The sequence below is a fragment of the Pongo pygmaeus genome, chromosome 5 (genome assembly GCF_028885625.2).
Source record: "Pongo pygmaeus isolate AG05252 chromosome 5, NHGRI_mPonPyg2-v2.0_pri, whole genome shotgun sequence".
Taxonomy (NCBI): Eukaryota; Metazoa; Chordata; class Mammalia; order Primates; family Hominidae; genus Pongo; species Pongo pygmaeus.
This window is the reverse complement of record NC_072378.2, coordinates 36,221,814-36,246,337: the sequence shown is the minus strand read 5'-3', so window position 1 is coordinate 36,246,337 and position 24,524 is coordinate 36,221,814. Positions and strand designations below refer to the sequence as shown.

General features: G+C 39.0%; 1 protein-coding gene across 1 annotated transcript in view; it reads left to right on the top strand.

Annotated features, from left to right (window-relative positions):
- The window catches only part of SRPK1 (SRSF protein kinase 1), an 88,440-nt gene that overhangs the window by 44,964 nt on the left and 18,952 nt on the right, over positions 1–24,524 (top strand). The window contains exons 7-13 of the mRNA XM_054490905.1: positions 1,838–1,944; positions 3,443–3,608; positions 5,264–5,289; positions 5,729–5,942; positions 6,321–6,740; positions 7,112–7,212; positions 18,812–18,919. Of these exons, the coding sequence (XP_054346880.1) occupies positions 1,838–1,944; positions 3,443–3,608; positions 5,264–5,289; positions 5,729–5,942; positions 6,321–6,740; positions 7,112–7,212; positions 18,812–18,919 (1,142 nt within the window). The remainder of the gene's footprint in view (positions 1–1,837; positions 1,945–3,442; positions 3,609–5,263; positions 5,290–5,728; positions 5,943–6,320; positions 6,741–7,111; positions 7,213–18,811; positions 18,920–24,524) is intronic.

Below are 24,524 nucleotides of genomic sequence, written 5' to 3'. Positions count from 1 at the left end.
TCATTTATTAGTTTGAGATGCTATCTTATTGTAATTTTGATCTGTGTTTGTGGTTGTTGTGTGCTTTTAATCTTACGTAGTTTGGAACATATATGACATTGCCTTTTTTTTTTAATTTAAGAATCCAGGCTAGTTGTTTTATGCCACCTTAGTTTGGATTTGTTTGATTGTTTCCTCATGATTAAATTCAAGTTAACCGTGTTTGTCAAGCATACTACATGGATTATGTTTTAGTCTTCTCGGTATATTGCATTAGAAGGCACATGATGTAAATTTGTGCTTATCATTGGTGGTAGTAAGTTTGATCACTTGGTTAAGGCAGTGCCTTCCATATTTCTCAGTTGTAAAGGTACTTTGTTCTTTTTGTAATTAATAAGCAACCTGTGGAATGATATTTTGACACTGTGACAATCTTTTTCCCAACAGTCTTTCACATAGTTGTTTTAGTATTCACTGATTCTTACCTGAATCAGTAATAGTATACTATAGTGATTGTAAAAATGATGATTTTCTATTTCTGTAATCCCTTATGTATTTATTATTTGGCTTTCTTCTCTAAAGAAGATGTTTCTCTTCCTCCTGCCTCCACACTTACTTTCAGATCAGTGTGGACTTGTTCTGTTTTTAATTCATATATTAACTCATAACTTTATTCTTTATAATGGTCTGGCTGGGCGCAGTGGCTCACGCTTGTAATCCCAGCACTTTGGGAGGCCGAGATGGGTAGATTATGAGGTCAGGAGTTCGAGACCAGCCTGGCCAATATGGTGAAACCCCATCTGTACTAAAAATACAAAAATTAGCACGGCGTGGTGGTGCACACCTGTAGTGCCGAGAGGCAGAGGTTGCAGTGAGCTGAGATAGTGCCACTGCACTCCAGCCTGGGCAACAGAGCCAAGACTCCGTCTCAAAAAAAAAAAAGAAGTCTCCACGTTGGCTGGTGACATCCTTTTCAAGATGGTTCCTGTTTCTTCCTGACAGGTTCTCTTATTTGTTAGAACAGCAAGGTGTTCCAAGTTTACCCTGTATTTTACCTGCCTTGGATTTGGCCATTTTTCCAAGGAGCTCAGGCTTTCCTTTAATGGAGAATGTTAAAGTCTGAGCACTAGACCATTACTGTATATGTATGTCTTAACTTGCATGTAGAAGCCAGTGGGGGTGGAAGACATCAAGATACTACTAAAATCTCTGTAGTGCCCTGAACAATTTTAGACTCAGAAAGAGTATTCCTGCTGTGTGGTGTCATCAGGTTGTTCACACATAAGGACAACACATGGTGGCACTGGAATCAAGATTAGTTTTGTAAAATACAGAGCATTAAGCAAATTTCCTATTTAAAAAAAATGTTGGCATTTACGTTTTTGAGGTTTAAGTCTTTCTTGTACATTCATCTCTTCTATAGTTAGGGAATAATTTGTTTTTCCTTGCTTTGACGCTGTGAGAGTGGGAATTTTTACCCTGGACACCAATTTTGATATTAGGGAAGAAACTAATTTACCTGAAGCTAATCAACAGCTTGAGGCTTGAGCCTACTGCTTTCTTTCACTATTTGCATATGTAGGTTTCACTTTTTCTTTTACCATTGAGTATTTTAATGTACACAATAATATTGATAAGCCAGCCGCCCACAATTTAATGTTTCATGGATGCTTTCATTGACTATAGCATTAGACTTTGAAACTTTAGAAGATTGACAGCTACATATTTATTCATTCAAGCTCTATAACTTTTTATACTGAAAGAAAATAATACATAACATTTAATAGGATGGAATTCACAGCTTGTCTTGCCGTGTTCTTCTTTTGTGCCTTTTTTTCCCTCCTTAATGAATTCCTAGATATCTGCATGGTATTTGAAGTTTTGGGGCATCATCTGCTCAAGTGGATCATCAAATCCAATTATCAGGGGCTTCCACTGCCTTGTGTCAAAAAAATTATTCAGCAAGTATGTATCTTGAATCAGCAAGTATCTTAGTCTTGACTATGTAGTGATTTTTTAATATTCTTAAAGTGTCAGGAGTTTATTTTTTCCAATAGAATTTTTGTTTTAAGGCCGGGTGTGGTGGCTCATTCCTGTAATCCCAGCACTTTGGGAGGCTGAGGCGGGCAGATCACGAGGTCAGGAGATCAAGACCATCCTGGCTAACATGGTGAAACCTCCTTTCGACTCAAAATACAAAAAATTAGCCGGATGTCTTGGCAGGCACCTGTAGTCCCAGCTACTTGGGAGGCTGAGGCAGAATGGCGTGAACCCAGGAGGCGGAGCTTGCAGTGAGCCGAGATTGCACCACTGCACTCCAGCCTGGGTGACAGAGCGAGACTCTGTCTCAAAAAAAAAAAAAGGAATTTTTGTTTTAAAAATTAAGTTATTGGCTGGGCACGGTGGCTCACGCCTGTAATCCCAGCACTTTGGGAGGCCGAGGTGGGCAAATCACCTGAGGTCAGGAGCTCGAGACCAGCCTGGCCAACAGTGCGAAACCCCGTCTCTACTAAAAATACAAAAATTAGCCGGGTGTGGTGGCGAGCGCCTACAATCCCAGCTACTCGGTAGGCTGAGGCAGGAGAATCGCTTGAACCCGGGAGGCGGAGGTTGCAGTGAGCTGAGATCGTGCCACTGCGCTCCAGCCTGGGCGACAGAGCAAGACTCCGTCTCAAAAAAAAAAAAAAAAGTTAATTGCTAAAATTAAATATTTTGTTCAACCTTTAGAATTTACTGTGCTTATTCTCTTTTTAAATGTTTTAGCATAACCATTTTCCCCCAGGTTTGCCTCCTATAATAATTAGAAAGGGAAGCTGAGGTTCCTAACTTGGGAACATTGGAGCCCTTATCCAGAAGTTCTGGTTGCAAATAGTAATTTTACATGAATAGATAATTGCTATGTCAGATTATTGCCATCTCTTTATACAGCATGATTCATAGGCATTTTCTAATTTTCTAAAGAGCCTTCAATATACAGTATAGAATTTTACCATCAGGAAAATATTAATACTTCAAGGGGCAAAAATTTGTTTGGATTGTATGTCCTGGAAAGAGCTCCAAACTGGGCAGCAAGAGACCTCAGTTCTTCATCAGTGAGGAAATTTGAATTAAAGATATCTAAATCTCTGTCAGCACCTACATTACAACACTTAGAGGGTGTGTGTGTGTTGAATGTTTATTCTCAGTCTTTGCATTGTACATAGTTGAAGAATATCTCCAAATAGAATTAGCTTTGTAAAACGTTGAAGAATTTTTTATTGTAAATAAATTCTTGCGTTTTTCATAGTTTAATCTTTCTGAGAAAGTTTATTTGTGCTTTTTTAAAAGGTGCTTTTATTCTCTATAGAAAACGCTATCATATCTTTTTTGTTCGTTTGTTTTTTTAATGTCATGTTATAATCTCTTACTTCTCCAGAAAGCCTGTATTTTGTGTTTTCAAGTCTGCCACTCTATTTCCATTCAGGTATTACAGGGTCTTGATTATTTACATACCAAGTGCCGTATCATCCACACTGACATTAAACCAGAGAACATCTTATTGTCAGTGAATGAGCAGTACATTCGGAGACTGGCTGCGGAAGCAACAGAATGGCAGCGATCTGGAGCTCCTCCGCCTTCCGGATCTGCAGGTATATTTTCTTTTAGGGACTTCGCTCTCATTAGAAGTTAAAAGAAATTTCTATTTTTATTCTGTTACCAGGGAATTAAACACCACTCAATCCATTTCAACAATAACATATTTAAGAAATATTATCAGCTTCCAAGAGACATTCTCACTGTTACTTCCATAGGGGAAGGAGAAAACTAGATATTGTTGTGTCTTTGTGTTGTATGTTATAAAAGCTGGTGTGTATTGTTTAAAAATATTTTTTCTTATGATTTGATGATTTTTGAAGTGTTTACCTCTTACTGTGATCACACATGCTCATTTATAGGACTGGTAGTCTATAGAGGGACAAGCTAACATTGCTATTAATAGTTTGGGTTTAAACACTGGAGTAGACAGACTTGGTTTGAATTTGGGCTTCATCCTAGACTGAGAAACCTTAGCTGAGTTATTTTACTTTATTTTCCCTCAACTGCGAATTATTGGGATTAAATGGTAAAGCAGTTAGTAGTGTGCCACATAATATTATATACCAAATAAATTGTGGGACTAGGCACAGTGGCTCATGCCTGTAACCCAACACTTTGGGAGGCTGAGGTGGGTGGATGATTTGAGCCCAGAAGTTTGAGACCAGCCTAGGCAACATAGTAAGACCCTGTCTCTACAAAAATTAAAAAAATTAGCCAGGCATGGTGATGCGTGCCTGTAGTCCAGTTACTCAGGAGGCTGGGGCAGGATGATTGCTTGAGCCTAGAAAGTCAAGGCTGCCACGAGTTGTGATAGTGCCACTGCATTCCAGCATAGGCAACAAAGTGAGACCCTGTCTAAGACATAAAATTAAATAAATAAATAAAGGCTGCTTTATGATTTTTTTTCTTTTGAGATACAGATTTTAGTTTTAGTAGTGTGTCATTTTTTAGGAACTTGCTTGATCCTCAAGTTGAAGTATTAGTTATACACTTCTTTAAAAAGGAAGACTAAAGAAGGGGGAAATGGGGAGTTGGTTGTTAAATGGATGTAGTTTCTGTTTTACAAGATGAAAACATTCTACAGATCCTGTTATACAACAGTGTGAATAGTGTTAAAACCACTGAATGTACACTTATCTAGAGTATAAATTTTTTATTATGTGTTTTTTGTTAACCACAGTTATTATACAAATATTTTAAAAAGAGGAAGACTGAAGATCCTACCTTCCAGCTAAGCTACACTGTTATCCATGACATGCTATAGAGCAAATTACTATAGCTCTTGATGTCACCTAGACTCCCCTTTTAAAACTGACAGATTCTGGGTAGCATTTGAGGTGAAGAGGTTGTTGCTTGTCCCTTTCTATTTTGAGCAGTGCATGGGAATGGAAAATAGGTGATTTTAGCAGCTTTAGTCGTGGAAACCAGAAATGGGAACTTGGTTCTTTGCACTTATTGATGCTACCTGGGGAGGAAGAATTTTATTTATCCCTTTTTTTTTTAAGTTTGGCAATTTCTATTATGCATTATTTTCTTTAAAAATGATAATAATATGGTTTCTACTTAAGTCATTTAAAAACAATAGTTTTCTCTGCAATGTAGACTGCATAAGAAAGACTTTTCATTCTGGTAGAGTGTTTTATCTGAGCCTTAGTTTATATTGCCTGATGAATGCCAGAATTCTTACTTGGTTTTCTTTTCTTTTCAGTCAGTACTGCTCCCCAACCTAAACCAGTAAGTATAAGGTGTTTCTATATTTAATTTTGATCTATGGACTATGGGCCTGGGTTCTTCTGTTGTGGATGGTAGCAGTTTGTTTCAAGTTTGAAAACCAAAAGGAAAAAAAATTCCTGCGCTTTTATAATTTTCTCCAGTAAATTCCCATGCACCTTCATCAAATTTGTACTGATGAGGCCTCTAAAAAATTTGAGTTTGTCTGAATGTAAACCAACCCCACGGACTGCTCAGAAGACCACACTTTGTTATTTATTCTGTTTTTATTTGGGTTTATAAGAGTATCCCGCATCTTTTAATTTAATGAAAGACTTAAGTGCTATGTTAGGGAAAGATTTGTGAAATTTAATTAGGAAGTAATTAAAGTTAACAACTATCTCCAACTGGGGGTAATTAATTAGCCACCTGAAGGCTTTATCTGTTTGTAATCTCCGCCCAGGCTGACAAAATGTCAAAGAATAAGAAGAAGAAATTGAAGAAGAAGCAGAAGCGCCAGGCAGAATTACTAGAGAAGCGAATGCAGGAAATTGAGGAAATGGAGAAAGAGTCGGGCCCTGGGCAAAAAAGACCAAACAAGCAAGAAGAATCAGAGAGTCCTGTTGAAAGACCCTTGAAAGAGAACCCACCTAATAAAATGACCCAAGAAAAACTTGGTATAAATAGAACATCACAAAAATTACTTTACAACACACTTTAAGTTAATTTATCATTGGTATATAATACAGTGGTTTCATACATACAACACATCTCTGGGGGTATCTTTATAAGAATATGGATCTTGTCATAAATGTTAGGCAGGTAATATTTAAATGTAATTTGTAACTTTTCTCAGGAAATGGAACATAGATTTAATTTAACAATTGGGTAAAAGTAAGATCTTGGCCCTTCCAGAAATAGGTTCTAGCTGTTTAGTCATGTTTTTATGTCACTCAGTATAAGTTCTAGAAAATGTTTTAATCTTGTGAGAAATGTTTCTGTTCTTTCACTCACACACATATGCATACATCTTTTTTTGTTCGTTTGTTCCTTAGAAGAGTCAAGTACCATTGGCCAGGATCAAACACTTATGGAACGTGATACAGAGGGTGGTGCAGCAGAAATTAATTGCAATGGAGTGATTGAAGTCATTAATTATACTCAGAACAGTAATAATGAAACATTGGGACATAAAGAGGATCTACATAATGCTAATGACTGTGATGTCCAAAATTTGAATCAGGAATCTAGTTTCTTAAGCTCCCAAAATGGAGACAGCAGCACATCTCAAGAAACAGACTCTTGTACACCTATAACATCTGAGGTGTCAGACACCATGGTGTGCCAGTCTTCCTCAACTGTAGATCAGTCATTCAGTGAACAACACATTAGCCAACTTCAAGAAAGCATTCGGGCAGAGATACCCTGTGAAGATGAACAAGAGCAAGAACATAACGGACCACTGGACAACAAAGGTACCTATGCAGCTATACTTCCTCAACACTCCTTCCCTGCACAACACATTCACAGATTTCTAGACTAAAAGTATGATTGTTTTTGTAACTATAGCTTTACAGCAGGTGTGTCTAAGTTACATTTAAATTGTAATCTGTAGCTAACTTTATCCATCATGTACTGAGTACACAGCACTTCATTTGTTGCTATGAGGGCAGGGGTTTTTAATTCTGGAAACTCAAGGTGTTGCTGTGCTCTTTTTGTCTCAGAAAATGTAAGTTGTCACTTGGGTATTGCTGACTGTATTACTCTTACCTTGGAGAGCTTTATTACTCATTGAGTATTTCTCTGTTCATTGAACAGTCTTATTGATGATGCCTGTTATCTGTAGGAAAATCCACGGCTGGAAATTTTCTTGTTAATCCCCTTGAGCCAAAAAATGCAGAAAAGCTCAAGGTGAAGATTGCTGACCTTGGAAATGCTTGTTGGGTGGTAAGTTAAACTTGTCTCGATGGTGTTTTGAAGTGACTGGGAGAATGAATGAGAATTTGGACTTAGTTAGGCAAAACATCCGTAATTCTGTACCCAGATTGATATAACACTTCAGTGAATATTTTTTTTACATTTAAAAAAACCTTTTACTATGGAAAAGTTTAAATATACTTACGAAAGTAGAAAGAATGGTAATCGTGATCATGAAAAGTCCTTCTGTTACCCCACCCCACTCCAGATACCCATCACCCAGATTCAGTAATGTCAACTCCTGGCCAATCTTGTTTTTTATATATATATCATTATTACTTTCAGACACTCAGTGCCTATGTTCATACTCCCCTACTCCCATTTTCAAAATTGATGACTAACTTATAAATTGTAACCTCCTTTTAATTCGCTTAACATATTTTGGACACTTTGCTTTGTCAGCCAAAAATTTAAATACAATTCAGTTCATTACATTGTTTCCCTAGTACACTTTAATCTACATATTTTTGACAGCTCTTTGTGATGAGACTCTGCACACAAATCTTTGTATAGTTTTTCTTAGGACATGTCCTAGACATAGAATTGCTAAGTCAGAAGTTCCGTGATTTTTAAAAGGGCTTTATGATGTATAGTGTCATTTAACTTATTTTTAATTATTCATAATGACATGTAATTACAAATAATTATGTGTTTTTTGATGTATAGTGTCATATTACACTCTAGAAAAGATACTTCAGTTAGCCGGGCACGGTGGCTCATGCCTTTAATCCCAGCACTTTGGGAGGTGGAGGCTGGCGGATCATGTGAGATCACCTGAGGTCAGGAGTTCGAGACCAGCCTGACCACATGGAGAAATCCCGTCTCTACTAAAAATACAAAAAAATTAGCCAGGCGTGTTGGCGCATGCCTGTAATCCCAGCTACTCGGGAGGCTGAGGCAGGAGAATCACTTGAATCTGGGAGGCAGAGGTTGCGGTGAGCGAAGATTGCGCCATTGCACTCCAGCCTGGGCAGCAAGAGTGAAACTCCATCTCAAAAAAAAAGAAAAGAAAAGATATATCAGTTATTCTACCTTTAACAACTCAGAATAGTATTTTCTTCTATGATCTTCAGACTAAATAGTGGAATTTCATTTTAATTGGCAAATTATTTATACTGTTGTTTTTTACTGTGTATCTAATAAGAAAGTGTTTTAAGGTTTTTTTGTTTGAGACAGAGTCTTGCTCTATCACCCAGGGTGGAGTGCAGCAGCGCAATCTCGTCTCACTGGAACCTCTGCCTTCCGGATTCAGGTGATTCTCCTGCCTCAGCCTCCCAAGTAGCTGTGATTACAGGCGTGCGCCACCATGCCCTGGCTAATTTTTGTATTTTTAATAGAGGAGGGGTTTCACCATGTTGGCCTGGCCAGTCTCAAACTCCAGACCTCAAGTGATCTGCCCGTCTCGGCCTCCCAAAGTGTTGGGACTACAGGCGTGAGCCACCATACCTGACCAAGGTTATTTTTAATGGACATCTTTTTAAAATCTGTAATAGAATGATTCACACATAAATGACAATACTCAAAGAGCCATATGCTTTTAAATGGGACATGGTTCAGACCTCAGAAGGATCTTCCCATATTGATTCTAGAATATTGTGATAACCTTTTAGAAAAAACAAAGCCAGTTTAGCACTGACTAATAAGAATGTGGAGCAGCTTTCCAAGTAATTAGAATTACTGCACTATGCTATCATCTGGTCCAGGTCACCCTGGATGGCTTCAATAGTGACTGCAATAGCTTCTTCACTTTCTCCCTTGCTCCTCATAGACTATTGGCAACACATCTATCAGAGTGATCCTTTTTTTTTTTTAATTTGTATATGTTCATGAGGTATAAGTGCAGTTTTGTTAGGTTGATATATTGCATTGTGGTGAAGTCAGGGCCTTCAGTGGATGCATCACTGGAAACAGTGCACATTGTAACCACCAAGTAACCTCCCTTCATCTACCCTTTCACCCACCCTCTGAGTCTTCACTGTTGATCATTCCACACTATGCCTCCATGTGTACACATTATGTAGCTCCCACTTATAAGTGAGAACATGTGGTATTTACCTTTGTTTGAGTTGTTTCAATTAAGATAATGTCATCCAGTTCCATCCATGTTGCTGCAAAACATGTGATTTCATTCTTTTTTATGGCCGAATAGTATTGTGTTCCATTCCATACCACATTTTCTTTCTTTATTTCTAGACACTTGGGTTGATTCCATAGTTGTTATTAAGAATAGTGCTGTGCTAAACATACAAGTGCAGGTATATTTTTGATATGATTTATTTTCCTTTGTGCAGATACCCAGCAGTGGAACTGCTAGATCATGTGGTAGTTCTATTTTTAGTTCTTTGAGAAATTTTCATACTATTTTCTTTCTTTCTTTTTCTTTTTTTTTTTTTTTTTTAATGGAGTCTCGCTCTATTGCCCAGGCTGGCGTGCAGTGGTGCGATCTCTGCTCACTGCAGCCTCTGCCTCCCAGGTTCAAGCAATTCTCCTGCCTCACCCTTCCCGTGTAGCTGGGACTACAGGCACATGCCGCCACAGCTGGCAAATTTTTTGTATTTTTAGTAGAGACAGGGTTTCACCATGTTGGCCAGGATGGTCTCGATCACCTCGTGATCTGCCTACCTCGGCCTCCCAAAGTGCTGGGATTACAGGCATGAGCCACCGCGCCCGGCCCTTCATACTATTTTCTATAAAGATGGTGCTGATTTTCATTCCCACCAAGAGTGTATAAGAAGTCCCTTTTCTCCGCATCCTCTCCAACATGTTATTTTTTTTTGTATTTTTAGTAATAGCCACTCTGATTGGTGAAAGATACCTCATTGTGGTTTTAATTTGTATTTCTCTGCTGGTTAGTGATAGTGGACATTTTTTCATGTATTTGTTGGCCATTTGTCTTTTGAAAAATCTCTATTCATGTCCTTAGTCTACCTTTTAATGGCATTATTTGGGGTTTTTTTTATTGAGTTGAGTTTCTTGTAAATTCTGGATGTTAGTCCCCTGTTGGGTCATATAGTTTGCAGATGTTTTTCTCCCATTTTGTAGGTTGCCTGTTGACTCTTGATTATTTCTTTTGCTGTGCAGAAGCTTTTTTGTTTAAGTCCCATTTGTCTATTTTTATTTTTGTTGCCTGAGGTCTTAGTCATGAGTTTCAGGTCTTATATTCAAGTCTTTAATCAGTCTTGGGTTGATTTTTGTATACAGTGAGTGATAGGGATCTTTTATTCATCTGCATATGCCAGTCCAGTTTTCCCAGAACCATTTATTGAAAAGGATGTCTTTTCCCCAGTGAATGTGCTTGTTGACTTTTCAAAGATCAGTTTGCTGTTAAGTATATGGCTTTATTTCTAGGTTCTCTATTCTGTTCCATTGATCTGTGTGTCTATTTTAATACTAATACATGCTGTTTTGGTTGCTATAACCTTGTATAATTTTAAGTCAGACAGTGTAATGCCTCTAGCTTTTTTCTTTTTGCTTAGGTTTCTTTTGGCTATTTAGGTTCTTTTTTTGTTCCATATGAATTTTAGAATTGTTTTTTGTAATTCTGTGAAAAAATGACATTCGTATTTTGAAAGGAATTGCATTGAACCTGTATATTGCTTTGGATAGTGTGATTGTTTTTAAAATTTTTTTAATTTTTAATTTTTAATGGGTACATAGTAGGTGTATATATTTGTGGGGTATCTGAGATGTTTTGATACAGGCATGCAATGTGAAATAATCACATCATGGAGAATAGGGTATCCATCCCTTCAAGCATTTATCCTTTGTGTTATGACAATCCAATTATACTCTTCTAGTTATTTTTAAATATATAACTATTATTCACTATAGTCACCCTGTTGTGCTATGAAAGAGTAGATCTTATTATTTGTAAGTAATTTTTTTATACCCATTAATCATCCTTATCTCCCCACTTCTCCCACACTACCCTTCCCAGCCTCTGGTAACCATCCTTCTACTCTCTGTGTCCTTGAGTTCTATTGTTTTGATTTTTAGCTCCCACAAATAAATGAGAACATGTGAAATTTGTCTTTCTGTGCCTGGCTTATCTCATCTAACATAATGATCTCCAGTTCCATCCATGTTGTTGTAAATGACAGGATCCCATTCTTTTTATGGCTGAATAGTACTTTATTGTGTATATGCACCACATTTTTTTAATTCATCTGTTGATGGACACTTAGGTTGCTTCCAAATCTTAAATATTGTGAACAGTGCTACAACAAACATCGGAGTGCAGACATCTTTTTTATATACAGATTTCCTTTCGTTTGATTATATACGCAGCAGTGGGATTGCTGGATAATATGGTAGCTCTAGTTTTCTGAGGGACCTCCAAACTGTTCTCCATGGTGGTTGTAACCAGTTTATATTCCTACCATCAGTGCAGGAGGGTTCCCTTTTCTCCACATCCTTGCCAGCATTTGTTACTGCCTATCTTTTGGACGTAAGCCATTTTAACCGGGGTGAGATGCTCTCGTAGCTTTGATTTGCCTTTCTCTGATAGTCAGTGATGTTGAGCACCTTTTCATATGCCTCTTTGCCATTTGCATGTCTTCTTTTGAGAAATGTCTATTCAAATCTTTGGCCCATTTTTTGATCAGATTATTAGATTCTTTTTCCTATAGAGTTGCTTGAACTCCTTATATATTCTGATTATTAATCTCCTGTCAGGTGGGTAATTTGCAAATATTTTCTCCCATTCTGTGGGTTGTCTCTTCACTTTGTTGATTGTTTTCTTTGCTGTGCAGAAGCTGTTTAACTTCATGTGATCCCATTTGTCCATTTTTGTTTTGGTTGCCTGTGCTCGTGAGGTATTGCTCAAGAAAATTTTTGCCCAGACCAGTGTCCTGGAGATTTTCCCAAATGTTTTCTTGTAGTAGTTTCAAAGTTTGAGATCTTAGATTTCAGTATTTAATCTATTTTGATTTGATTTTTATGTATTATGAGAGATAGGGATTGAGTTTCATTTTTCTGCATATGGGTATCCAGTTTTCCCAGTAGCATTTTTGACTGTCTATATCTTGAAAAGTTGCTGTAGTTATTTTTGATTGGTTCATCTTTCTACTTAGGGTAAGAGTAGTTTACACACTACAGTTAACGGTGTTATAATATTCTGTGTTTTTCTGTGTACTTACTATTACTGGTGAGTTCTGTACCTTCACATGATTACTTATTGCTCATTAATGAGTTTTTCTTTCTGATTGAAGAAAGATTTTCTCTTTTCTTTAAGATTTCTTGTAAGGACAGGTCTGGTGTTGATAAAATCCCTCAGCTTTTTTTTGAAATCCCTCAGCTTTTGTTTTGTGTGGGACAGTCTCCCCTCCCCCTCCCCCTCCCCATGTATTTGCCTGGGGATCAGTGGGCCTCCTCTATCTGGATGCCTTAAGTCTCTTGTTAGACTTGGGAAATTTTTATCTACTATTTTCTTAAAGAGGTTTTCTAAACTGAAAAAAAAAAATTATTTATTCATTCATTTAATTAATTAATTTTTTTTTTTTTTAAGAAACAGGGTCTCTGTTGCCCAGGTAGAAATGAGGTGGTGCCATCATGGCTTGTTGCAACTTTTAACTCCTGGGCTCAAGCAGTCCTCCTGCCCCAGCCTCCTGAGTAACTGAGACTATAGGCACACACCACCAGGCTCAGCTAATTTTTTTTATTTCCTTATATTTATCTGACTAGAATATTTCAGAGGACCTGTCTTCAAGTTCTCAGATTCTTCTGCTTGTTCTAGTCTATTATTGAGGCTTTCGAATGTATTTTGTATTTCCTAGAATAAATTTTTTATTTAATTTATTAATTTATTTGAGACATTGTCTCACTCTGTCACCCAGGCTGGAATGCAGTGGTATGATCACAACTCACTGCAGCTTCAATCTCCTGGGCTCAAGCGATCCTCCTGGCTCAGCCTCCTGAGTAGCTGGGACCCCAGGTGCATGCCAACACACCCAGCTAATTTTTTTTAGTAGAGACAAGGTCTCACTATGTTGCCCAGGCTTGTCTTAAACTCCTGGGCTCAAGCACCTTAGCCTCCAAAAGTGCTAGGATTACAGATGTGAGCAACTGTGCCCTGCTTCAGTGAATTTTTTAGTTCTGGAATTTCTGGGGTTTGTTGTTGTTGTTGTTGTTTTAAGATATCTGTCACCTTGGTAAATTTCTCATTCATATGTTGAATGGATTTTCTGATTTCCTAGTATTGATTTTCAGATTTCTCTTGCATCTTATTGAGCTTCTTTAAAATCAGTATTTTGATTTATTTGGTATTTCAAGGAATTCTTTTTTATTGGGATCTGTTGCTGGACAATTGTTGTGGTCCTTTGGTGCTGTCATATTTACTTGTTTATTTATGTTTTCTGTGTCCTTCCGTTGATATCTGCACATTTGTTGCAGTAGTCACTTGTTCCAATTTTTTTAGAATTGCTTTTGTAGGGGAGAATATTTTTCTGAAGTTGTATATATGTTGTTGGTTAAGTAAGATACTTTTTGATTTTGATTTTGATTTTGGATACCTCTGGTAGTATGATTTTTGTATAACTTTTTTGGCAGTACACAGGGTCAGGGGTATCTGCAATTTCCTATGTGGCTTAGGGTACAGTTTAGGTTGTGGTGAGGTTTTGCTGGGGACTTGGATGCCAACTGAGCCAGTCTTTGGACCCTGATGGTGGCATTAGTGGGCTGAGTGTTCCTGTTTTTAGGCCCCAGAGCGTTGGTTCCAGTGTTAGTGGGTCCTGGAGGCGTGATTCTTGGGTCTCTGACTGGGTATATGGGCAGGTTCTCAGGCCCCTGGGCAGCCGGTATAATGTGGGGGATGGCAGTTAGAGTGGTGGAGCAACCTGCTGGGATCCAAGCAGTCTGTGTTGTTGTTGTTGTTGTTAGCTGTGATGGGTCGGACGGGGCTGGTCCCTAGTTTTACAGCCACTGATAGCAGGGCAGTGGGTATTTTCCTAAGTGTGCTTAGAGAAGCTTGGTCTCTACTGTTCCTCTCCCAGCTGGGTGGCATTTGCAGCTGTGTCGCCTAAGAGCAAGCGCATAGCCCAGCTTTAAACTCTCAAAATGTTGCCAGCTGTTGGCATGTGACTGAGAGGGTAGGTTCCCTCTCAAATGAACAGCATGGGCAAGAAACTGTGGGGAGTTACAGTACACTCAAGTCTCAGTCTCACAAAAGCCTGTTGTCTTAGGTATGCATAGGAAAGCCTGGTTTTCCTGTCCCTCCTCAGCCAAGTGGCAGCTGCAGCCAGGTCAGCCCGAAAGGGCAAGGTGCAACCTAGCATTAACCTCTCAAAATAGCACTTTATGCCTGGGACCAGAGAGGGGAGGGTCCCTCTTAGGACAGCAGCATGGGGAAGAAGCTGTGGGGAATGTGGTCCACTCACATCTTGGTCTCACCAGCAGCCCATGGCAGGGTGATAGGGACCCTCCCAGGAGTGCATGAGAGTGCCTAGCCTCCCCTCTTCCTCCTCAGAGCAGTGGAGTGACAGCAGCTGCATCTGCAGATCCCTGGTATCAAGGCTGTCAAAATGGCACCCAGCTGAAGCCACTTAGACTCAGATGCCTGTGGGATTCTCTGGGTTCCCTGTTTGGAGCAACATCTGTCCAATCTTTAGGCAGTTCTGCATGTCAGGCCCGAGGCCCTAGTTGGTTCAGGGTTTCTCCCATAACCAAGATCATAAAACCCATTTTCAGAATGTGGGATGCTGGGGATTTCTCTCTTACTGTATGCCCATGCCAACTTCCTCAAACCCTTTCCTTACTTCTGGTGCTTTCTATCACTTCTCTGGTGAATCTTAGCATTCCTTCCTGGACAATCTGTTCAAAATGTGGGCATCGTCTGACTGTTCTGGTTCCTTTCTGTGGATGAGGCACATACTACCTGTGTCTAGTCAGCCATTTTAAATGTAAGTCAAGTCATATATTCGCTAACTTTGCAGTGGCTCCCTTCAGAATGAATACCAAAGTCCTTACCATGGCCCACACACCACCAAGCAAAGAGAGCTTACTCTTCCTTCTGCTTGGAATCCTCTTCACGTACAACTCCTTCATTTTCTTTAAGTTCTTACCCAGATGTCACTTATCAGGGAGATCTTCCCCTGAACACCTAATGTAATTAACAAACCGCCACTCTCCAAACACTTATACCTTTATCACATTAACTCAGGTATTTGCTCACTCTTCCTTTCTCCCTGTAACTTTTTTTTTTCTCCACACACTTAACACAATCTAATATTATATGTTTATTTGCTTAATAAGCCTCTCACTAGAATGTACATCGTATCACAACAGTTTTTCTGGTTTACCGCTGTATCTATATTTAGTACTTAGAACAGTGCCTGGTACAGAGTAGGTACTCAATAAATATTTTAGCAAGTAAATTGTGGAGAAACGTATTGACTCTGTAACAAGTATCACACTGTACAAACATCAAATGCTTGCCAGTTTCCTGCCCACACCATGTTTCAGGCTCCGGTGCCTTTATGTTTGGAACACCTTCATGTGTGTTTTCTTACCTATGTGGCACACTTTATTCCGGTGGAGTCTTCTGTTACTTACATCACAACAGAATTAATCTCTCTTCAACTTTTATAACAAGCCTACTCTGTTAATTCATTCACACCCTGTGATAACCCATTAATCCATTCATGAAGGCAGACCCCCTCATGACCCAGTCACCTCTTAAAGGCTTAAAGTTCCCACCTCTTAGTACTGTTAACGTTGGACATTAAGTTTCAATATTAGTTTCAAAGGAGACAAACATTCAAACCATAGCAGTGTCTCTGCATTTAAAATGACTGCGTTCTTGGCTCACCCCTGTAATCCCAGCACTTTGGGAGGCTGAGGCAGGCGAATCACGAGGTCAGGAGATCGAGACCATCCTAGCTAACACAGTGAAACCCCGTCTCTACTAAAAATACCAAAAAAAATTAGCCAGGCATTGTGGCAGGCACCTGTAGTCCCAGCTACTTGGGAGGCAGAGGCAGGAGAATGGCGTGAACCCAGGAGGCAGAGCTTGCATGAGCCGAGATCACACCACTGTACTCCAGCCTGGGTGACAGAGCGAGACTCCATCTCAAAAAAAAAAAAAGGCTACGTTCTTTTCACCCATTCACTCATTCAGCAAACATACTGGCACGTACTCTGATGTAGGTATTAGGACACAGTGGTGAACAATACATGTGTGTTGCACCCCATTGGATTCAGATTGGATCTCACTTCTTGATCTCTTCAGCACATCAGCATCTGGCATTCAGTAATGGAATTTTACATAATTTTTAATGAGCTGTATTATTAAACATACAGTCAACTTTTGAACAATATAGGTTTGAACTACACAAGTCCACTTATACACAGATTTTTGTAACCAAACAAGGATCGAAAACAGTATTCAAGGGATGTGAAATGCACATATATGGAGGGCTGGCTTTTTGTATATTTGAGTTCTGGGCCAACTGTGGAACTTGAGTATGCACAGATTTTGTTATTCTCAGGGGATTCTGAAACTAATCCCTGAAGTACACTGATGGACCACTGTACTAAGCTTTTTATTCTTTTTTCTTTTTTTGCTTATCAGTCATGCATGTACACAGTGGGGGAGACAGTGAGTTATATAAGCTTTTATTAAAAAATCTTCTTTCACCAGTTTTTCACTCCCCATAACAGTATTTACCTTTATATCACTAATAAATAACAGGTTATATTAATCCAATTTTGTTTTCAGTGTTACATATTATTTTTTCCTCCTGGAAAATGGGGCTTATCTGGCACCACAGCACGAATTCCTCATTTCCCCAATGTAATCTAATTTTTGGCTACATGATCATTCCATGTTTATATCATTGAGACTCTAAGGCTATCCTCAGCTTAACTGAGCATATATTATGGTTCCTTTTCCTTTCTACATAACATGTTTCATTTGCTTAGTTTTCTTTGTACTGTTGATCACTTAATTCAATCCCATACTTTTACCCAGTGTTGTAAATACACTTTAATATGTAGAGATACATTGAGTGTTCTTTCTACTGTTATCTTTCTAAAGCGCTCTGTCCTAGAACCTGGAGTCTTCTAATCTGTGTTCATCTGATTGGGTTGCCCTGTAGGTCTGCTACATTACGTCATTTGGGATTTCCCTTCACCGTCATCCTGGAGATTTATTGTTTTCTCTATATATGTCCCCTGTTTTCCATGTCTCCTATCTTTCTTGGTTTATGTCATCTTTTTTGTAGAGTACATGCAATAAGCAATAGTTTCCTGAGAAAGGGTATGAGATTGGGTGGGGGAAGGGTGGGATTTGCACATCTGATAGTCTTTATTCTGCTTTCACACTCAGTTGGCTGTGTAGAGAATTCTAGATTCTAGAAAACATTTTCTTTCAGAGTGTCGTTGCTCCATTGTTTTCTAGTTTCCAGTCTTGATGGTACTAAAGACCGATGCCATTCTGATTCTTGATCTTTATATGAAACCTTTTCCCCCAGTGGAAGTCTGTAAGATAATTTCATAGTGATATGCCTCACTCAGCCTGTTTTCACCTCTTATACTAAAGATTTGATGTGCACTTTCAACATTGAAACTCTGATTCTTTGGTTTTGAATCTTAATTTTTTTTTAGGTGACAAAGTGTCATAGTTAAAAAGAATGATCTTTCAGAAAGCCATATTTATGAATGAAAATAAAATGTCTAGTATGTACTTCAAAATCTGGTGTAGGTGTGGTGGCAGGGTTGGGATACAGTTGAAAATAGACTGGCAATGAGTGGTAATTGCTAGGTGACACTAGTATAATAAATGGCATGGGGTTCATGATTCTTTCTACTTTTGTATATATTTGAAATTTTCCGTGATAAAAAATAAATGAATAATGAAGGAAAAAAAGAAGCTTAGTATGAGTCATATACGGGAAACAAAATTCAAATATTCAAATGTGATAGGAAAGTGTGGAAGACAATTCTCTAATCCTATTGAAATTTAAAAACAGGGAACAGTATTCGTGAAAAGAGGAAATTACTCAGAGAAAACTTCAGGTAGAAAACTAGTATAGACCAGGGCTTCAAAGGGTACTATATGAAATTTGACCAAAAGAGCAAAAAATACTCTAGGTAGAACATCAACATCCCAATAAAGGCACAGAAAGATACTTATTAAAGACAAGTGTAGTAAATTATAAGGTTAAAGAGTTTGGATTCCTTGGTGTGGTAGCTCACGCCTGTAATCCCAGCACTTTGGGAGGCCAAGGCGGGTGGATCACTTGAGCCCAGGAGTTTGAGTCCAGCATGGGCAACATAGTGAGACCCCATCTTTACTAAAACAATTTTTAAAAAGAAAAAAGCTGTTGTTGTTTCCTAGACCTGTGTATATTAAGTTTAGGCTCATTTGTTTGTAAAAATAATTTGGAGTAGCTGTGTGTAAGGCAAAGGATTGTTGGAGCTAATAACATAAAAATGCCGTTTAAGAAATAAGCAAAGTGAGGACTTTGGTTTGGGAAAAACTTCAGAGAGTTTATTTTCATCTCCATTATTAAGCAGTATTGAATTGTTACTTTTTAGAATGAAGTTTAAAATATTGTTTCCTTCATTTTCTCAGCACAAACATTTCACTGAAGATATTCAAACAAGGCAATATCGTTCCTTGGAAGTTCTAATAGGGTCTGGCTATAATACCCCTGCTGACATTTGGAGCACGGCATGCATGGTAATGTTTTTTCCCCTTTTCTTTCGCTTGTTAAGTGGTACATATCTTGCCCTGTTTGCTAATTTCAGTAAACCAGCGAATTAACTAGCAGAAAAGAACGTAACACAGATGACTTACCATAGGTATTCTAAATTCTATGTCTAGAGAGGTCCGAATTCAAAAACCTGTCTGGCATTTCATTTAGTTACTGCCAAGTTCCTGTTAGGTGAAGGAACCAAAAGTTTCTTACTACAGATTGTTGGGGGAGGGGAAATAATGAAAACAACTACTAAGAGGTGTTGTTGGTTTTGATTAGGAGATTACAAGTATCTTTGCATTTTTAGCACTCATCTATTTTCAGACCAAAGAAACCCCTGGAAACTGCTTCATTTTGTACAGTTCAACAGCTCCTCAGATATCTTTGCAGCTCCCAAGATGTGAATCCCAATCATTCATAGATTCATAAATGGCTATTTTGCCTCTGGCAAGCAACTGTTCCAGTGGTCAGATTTAGTTGATGATAAATGATTTCCTACTAATATCCTCATGTTGGAATGTGTTACATTGTTTCTTAAAATGTATTATACTCCTTAATATCTTTAATCACCACAATTTCTAATCGTGTTTGTTTACTTGTTTCTCTTCTATGTTGTAAGCCCTATATTGTCAGGAATCATGGCTGTTATGTATAACTGGATTCATTGCCTGACACATTTTGGCGATTGCTTACAATGTAATTCTGATGCTAACTACCCAGAGTTATCACTGACTTCATAGGTTAAGAGCATAGTTCCCCACAAGATTGCCCTCACTTCAGACACTAACCACAAGCCTCAGGATCCACAAGCCACCTGCACTTCTAATCAACTGGCTACAAATTAAGAGGTTTGCATTACCCCCTCAGAAAGTGCTAAGCTTGCTATAGTTTTATTATAAAGAATACAAATCAGGACACATAGGGGAAAGTCTGAGAGGGTACTAAACGTGAAGCTTCTGTGTCCTCAGGACTTTCACCCTCCTGGCACATTGATGGGTGTCACCACCAAGGGATGCTCACCCAAGCTTCAAGTATTCAGAGTTCTATTGAGATGTAATTAATTAGGTATTGATTGAATCATTGGCCATATGATTGAGCTCAGTCTTCAAGCTTTCCCTCCCTTCCTTGGAGGTTGGGAAGTTGGAAAGCCCCAATCCTCTGATCATGTGGTTGGTCTTTCCCGTATGTCCAACTTTCATCTTAAAACTATATAGGGGCTGGCCACGGTGTCTCATGCCTGTAATCCCAGCACTTTGGGAGGCCAAGGCAGGTGGATCACTTGAGGTCAGGAGTTCGAGACCAGCCTGACCAACATGATGAAACCCTGTCTCTACTAAAAATTAGCCAGACGTGGTGGTGCATGCCTATAATCCCAGCTACTTGGGAGGCTGAGTCAGGAGAATCGCTTGAACCTGGGAAGCAGAGGTTGCAGTGAGCCAAGATCGCACCATTGTACTCCAGCCTAGGCAACAAGAATGAAACATCGAAAAAACCAACTATACAGGACCCCAACATCAGTCACTTTGTTAATATAAACTTAGATATGGTCCAAGAGACCCACCATAGATAAAGACACCTAGCACTTGGAAATTCCAAGGGTTTAGAGACTTCCTACCAGTAAAAAGGGACATAGACCAATTTCTTCGTTATTCAATAGTGTTTAATAAATATTTGTAGACTACCTAATGAATGAACAGAAACATATTATGCTCTCATTTCAAGTAACAATATTCACAGGTAACTCTGGGAAAAACTTGAGAAAGAGGGCAGATAACAATTCCAACCTGTTTTAAGTCATAGATTTCTTGCTGTCTGCATTCCTGAAAAACTTTGTCTTCAAAGCTAATAGAGATGATACCATGTTGTTAATGTAGCATGACCTTATAGAGCACTTTGTTGTGGCATATTATTGTTTTTTGTTTGTTTGTTTGTTTGTTTTTTCTGAGATGGAGTCTTGCTCTGTCACCCAAGCTGGAGTACAGTGGCGCAATCTCGGCTCACTGCAAGCTCCGTCTCCTGGGTTCACACCATTCTCCTGCCTCAGCTTCCCAAGTAGCTGGGACTACCGGTGGCCGCCACCATGCCTGGCTAATTTTTTTGTATTTTTAGTAGAGACAGGGTTTCACCGTGTTAGCCAGGATGGTCTTGATCTCCTGACCTTTTGATCCGCCCACTTTGGCCTCCCAAAGTGCTGGGATTACAGGCATGAGCCACCGCGCTGGGCCCATATCATTGGTCTTTAAAGCTGGTGAACTGTCTGAAGTAAGGTTTTAATATTGTTGCACAAAATGAAAGAATATTGGCATAAAATCTCAGGCTTCTTTCTTGCCACACTTTAAAGCTTTGCATTTTGAGGAATTTTATTTGAGTTGATTTGCTATAGAAAATCATAAATGATAGAGATGCCACCAGCTATAAAGTGTAGCTGGTTAATAGATGGCATCTGATTTATTAAAATGTGGATTTGCTAAGATGTAGTTTTTAGTAGTGGATTACTTGTTTACTGTAAGAAAATGACATTTTTTTTTCTTATTCCACATTTCTGTTTTGTTTGGGGGCAGTAGATCCTGCTTGATATTTAATAAAGTATTTCTAATGTCAGGCTTAAGAAGTAAGGCTGAAAGATAAAGACGTTAATTAATCTCACCTCATAGTCTGGACACACTCACATGTCAGAATTTTCTTGACCAAGGAATGGAAGGTACTTATCTGACATGAGACAGTATCATGAAAAATTGAGCCCCATTTGATCCTCAAATTTTTATTTTGCCAGTCGACATAGAAAAACAAAATGTTGCTTTAAATTTGATCATAGAGCAAAAATTCTGGAATATCAGAAGTGCCTGAAGAGATGGATCATCCTGCATCCAATGTAATTAATTGATGGAAAGATTAGGACCCTCTCTGAGAGGTAATGAGATGGAACAAGTTGAGATTTCCTCTACATTGAAGATTGAGGAATAGTTAGAAGGGCAGTTATAAAAAGGGAAAAGGGGGCCCAGGTGTGGTGGCTTATACTTGTAATTCCAGCACTTTGGGAGGCTGAGGCAGGCAGATTACTTGAGGCCAGGAGTTGGAGACTAGTCTAGCCAACATGGAGAAACCCTGTCTCTACTAAAAATACAAAAATTAGCTGGCCATGTTGGCACATGCCTGTAACCTCAGCTACTCAGGAGGCTGAGACACAAGAATCGTTTGAACCTGGGAGGCAGAGGCTGCAGTGAGCTGAGATCACACCACTGCACCCCAGCCTGGGCAACAGAGCAAGACTCCATTTCAAAAAAAACAAAAAAAAGGGGGGAAAGGGGAAAATATTTGTGAAGAACACGAGAGTGAGACTCTGTCTCAAAAAAAAAAAAACAATCTCCGAATGCTGGAGTCAGGACAGGTAGGACCATAACTGGCAGGATGAGATTATCTTCTTCTCTGGCCTTTGAATGTCCTTCCTCCCGCTGTGGGAAAGTATGTTTGTAGTCCCCAGTTGTCTTCCTTTTCTGGTAAATTCCTCTTTTGAAGTGATTGCTTTCTGGGATATGTTCCTTTTCTTCACCTTTTGCTCTCTGAAATTCAGGGCAGGATTTGTAGGACTCGCACTGGCACTTGTGAGAGGTTCTGGGAGTATAGCTACACATATTTAGGACATGGGATGAAGTGCATGTCTTCATAAACCCCAGAAGTTGGCCAATTACTCATCAAGGGAAAGATTAGGGAAAAAACTAGAGAATATGCAGTCATCCCTTAATGTCCTCAGGGGATTGGTTCTAAGACCCCTTGCAGATACCAAAATCCACAGGTGCTCAAGTACTTTACATAAAATGGCATAGTGTTTGCATATAACATATATAACCATATGGCCTCTGTATGCTTAAATTGTTTCTAGATTACTTATAATACCTAATTTAATATAAATGCTATGTAAAGTTGTTATACCATATTTTTTTAACTTCTTTTTTTGTTGTTGTTTCGTTTTGTTTTTTAGGGATGGGGTCTTGCTCTGTTGCCCAGGCTGCAGTGCAGTGGTGTGATCATAACTCAATATAACCTCAAACTCCTGGGTTCAAGGGATCCTCCCACCTCAGTGCCCCGCCCCTTCCCCCCCCCCCCCCCCCACCGAGTAGCTAGGACTACAGGCATGTGCCACCCACTTGGCTCATTTTTAAATTTTTTTTTTTTTTTTGTAGAGACCAGGTCTTGCTGTGTTGCACAGACTGCTCTCAAACTCCTGGTTTCAAACGACCCTCCTACCTCAGCCTCCCAAAGCACTGGAATTACAGGCATGAGTCACTGTGCCTGTCCTTTACTTGTATTTTTATTGTGCTGTTGTTGTTGCTGTTTCTGAATATTTTCAATCTACAGTCAGTTGAATCTGAGCATGTGGAACCTGCAGACACCCAGGGCTGACTAACTTAATTATTGGTCAGGTGTTTCAGTAAGGGAGTGAATCTTTCAGAAATGAGATCCAAAGGGGTTTATCTGTAACTGTCTTCTCTGTCTAGAACTCTTAAGGCTACTAAAATCCTTAAACTGTCAAAATCCAAAGTGTAGTAATTTGACCCAAGAGCTCTTTCTCCATCATCACCAATTCCCAATCTGAGCTGCCTGAATGAAACGGCAGAAATGTCTGCAGGTGGTTATAACTTCTAGCACTGTGCACAATAGCTGTTTAGATTTCACCAAAGATTGTCACCTTTATTCAACAGCAGTAAGTCACTGGAGGCCGGATTTTGAATGCCATTTTAGTAAGTAATATTTTGAGTTCTTTTTGTACAATTTCCTTATCCTATACAATGAAAGCTATAAGTTTGCTTTTGTTTACTTATTTTTGCTGCCACAGTGTTCCGCTAAACAGAGGTAATACAAACACCAAAAAAACAGAGTATAATCTCATCTCTTTCACAGTTCTATAATAAAATCACTAGGACCTGTGTCTTTACAGTAGATCCCTGCAGTTGGTATGTGCAGAATCCCAGGCATTGCTCTCAGTGAAGGTAAAGGAGAGCTGGGTATTTGCTGTATTCAAGAGATGGGAGTGATTAAATGCACAGCTCCCAAAGTCAGACATTCCTAAACAGGGAAAGAAGCAGGAGGAATTGAGAGAGGCAAGCATTTGTTCCCCAGGAATGATGGAGTTATAGTTAATTAACTGTAGGACCTTCATTGTAACCCCATTGAATAGCACACAATTGAGAGGAAGGCTTTGAGCTTTCACCAGCCAGGGTGCCCTAGATCCCTGGGGCAAGATAGTCTCCATTTTAATCATTCGTAGCTTGTACATGTCAGTTCATATAACTGTATGTTGGCATATTTATTTTAGGCATGCTTTGATTACCAAAGAAAAACAAAAGCTTTAAGTCTATAGCAGTACCTTGCCCTTATTGCTTACTTTTTGTTTATACCAATTAATGAGAACTTAAATAGATAGGCCCTTCCTCTTAATTGAAAAAGGACTCAGCCCTTGGCCCTCTTCTCTCTTCCTGGGGGATTTCATCAAGTCCCATGATGTCTCTAGCCTCAGTTCATCTCTATACTTAATCCAACTTTTTATGTCCAGCTGTCTGCTTGACGACTCCATTTGGATATCTGATAAAT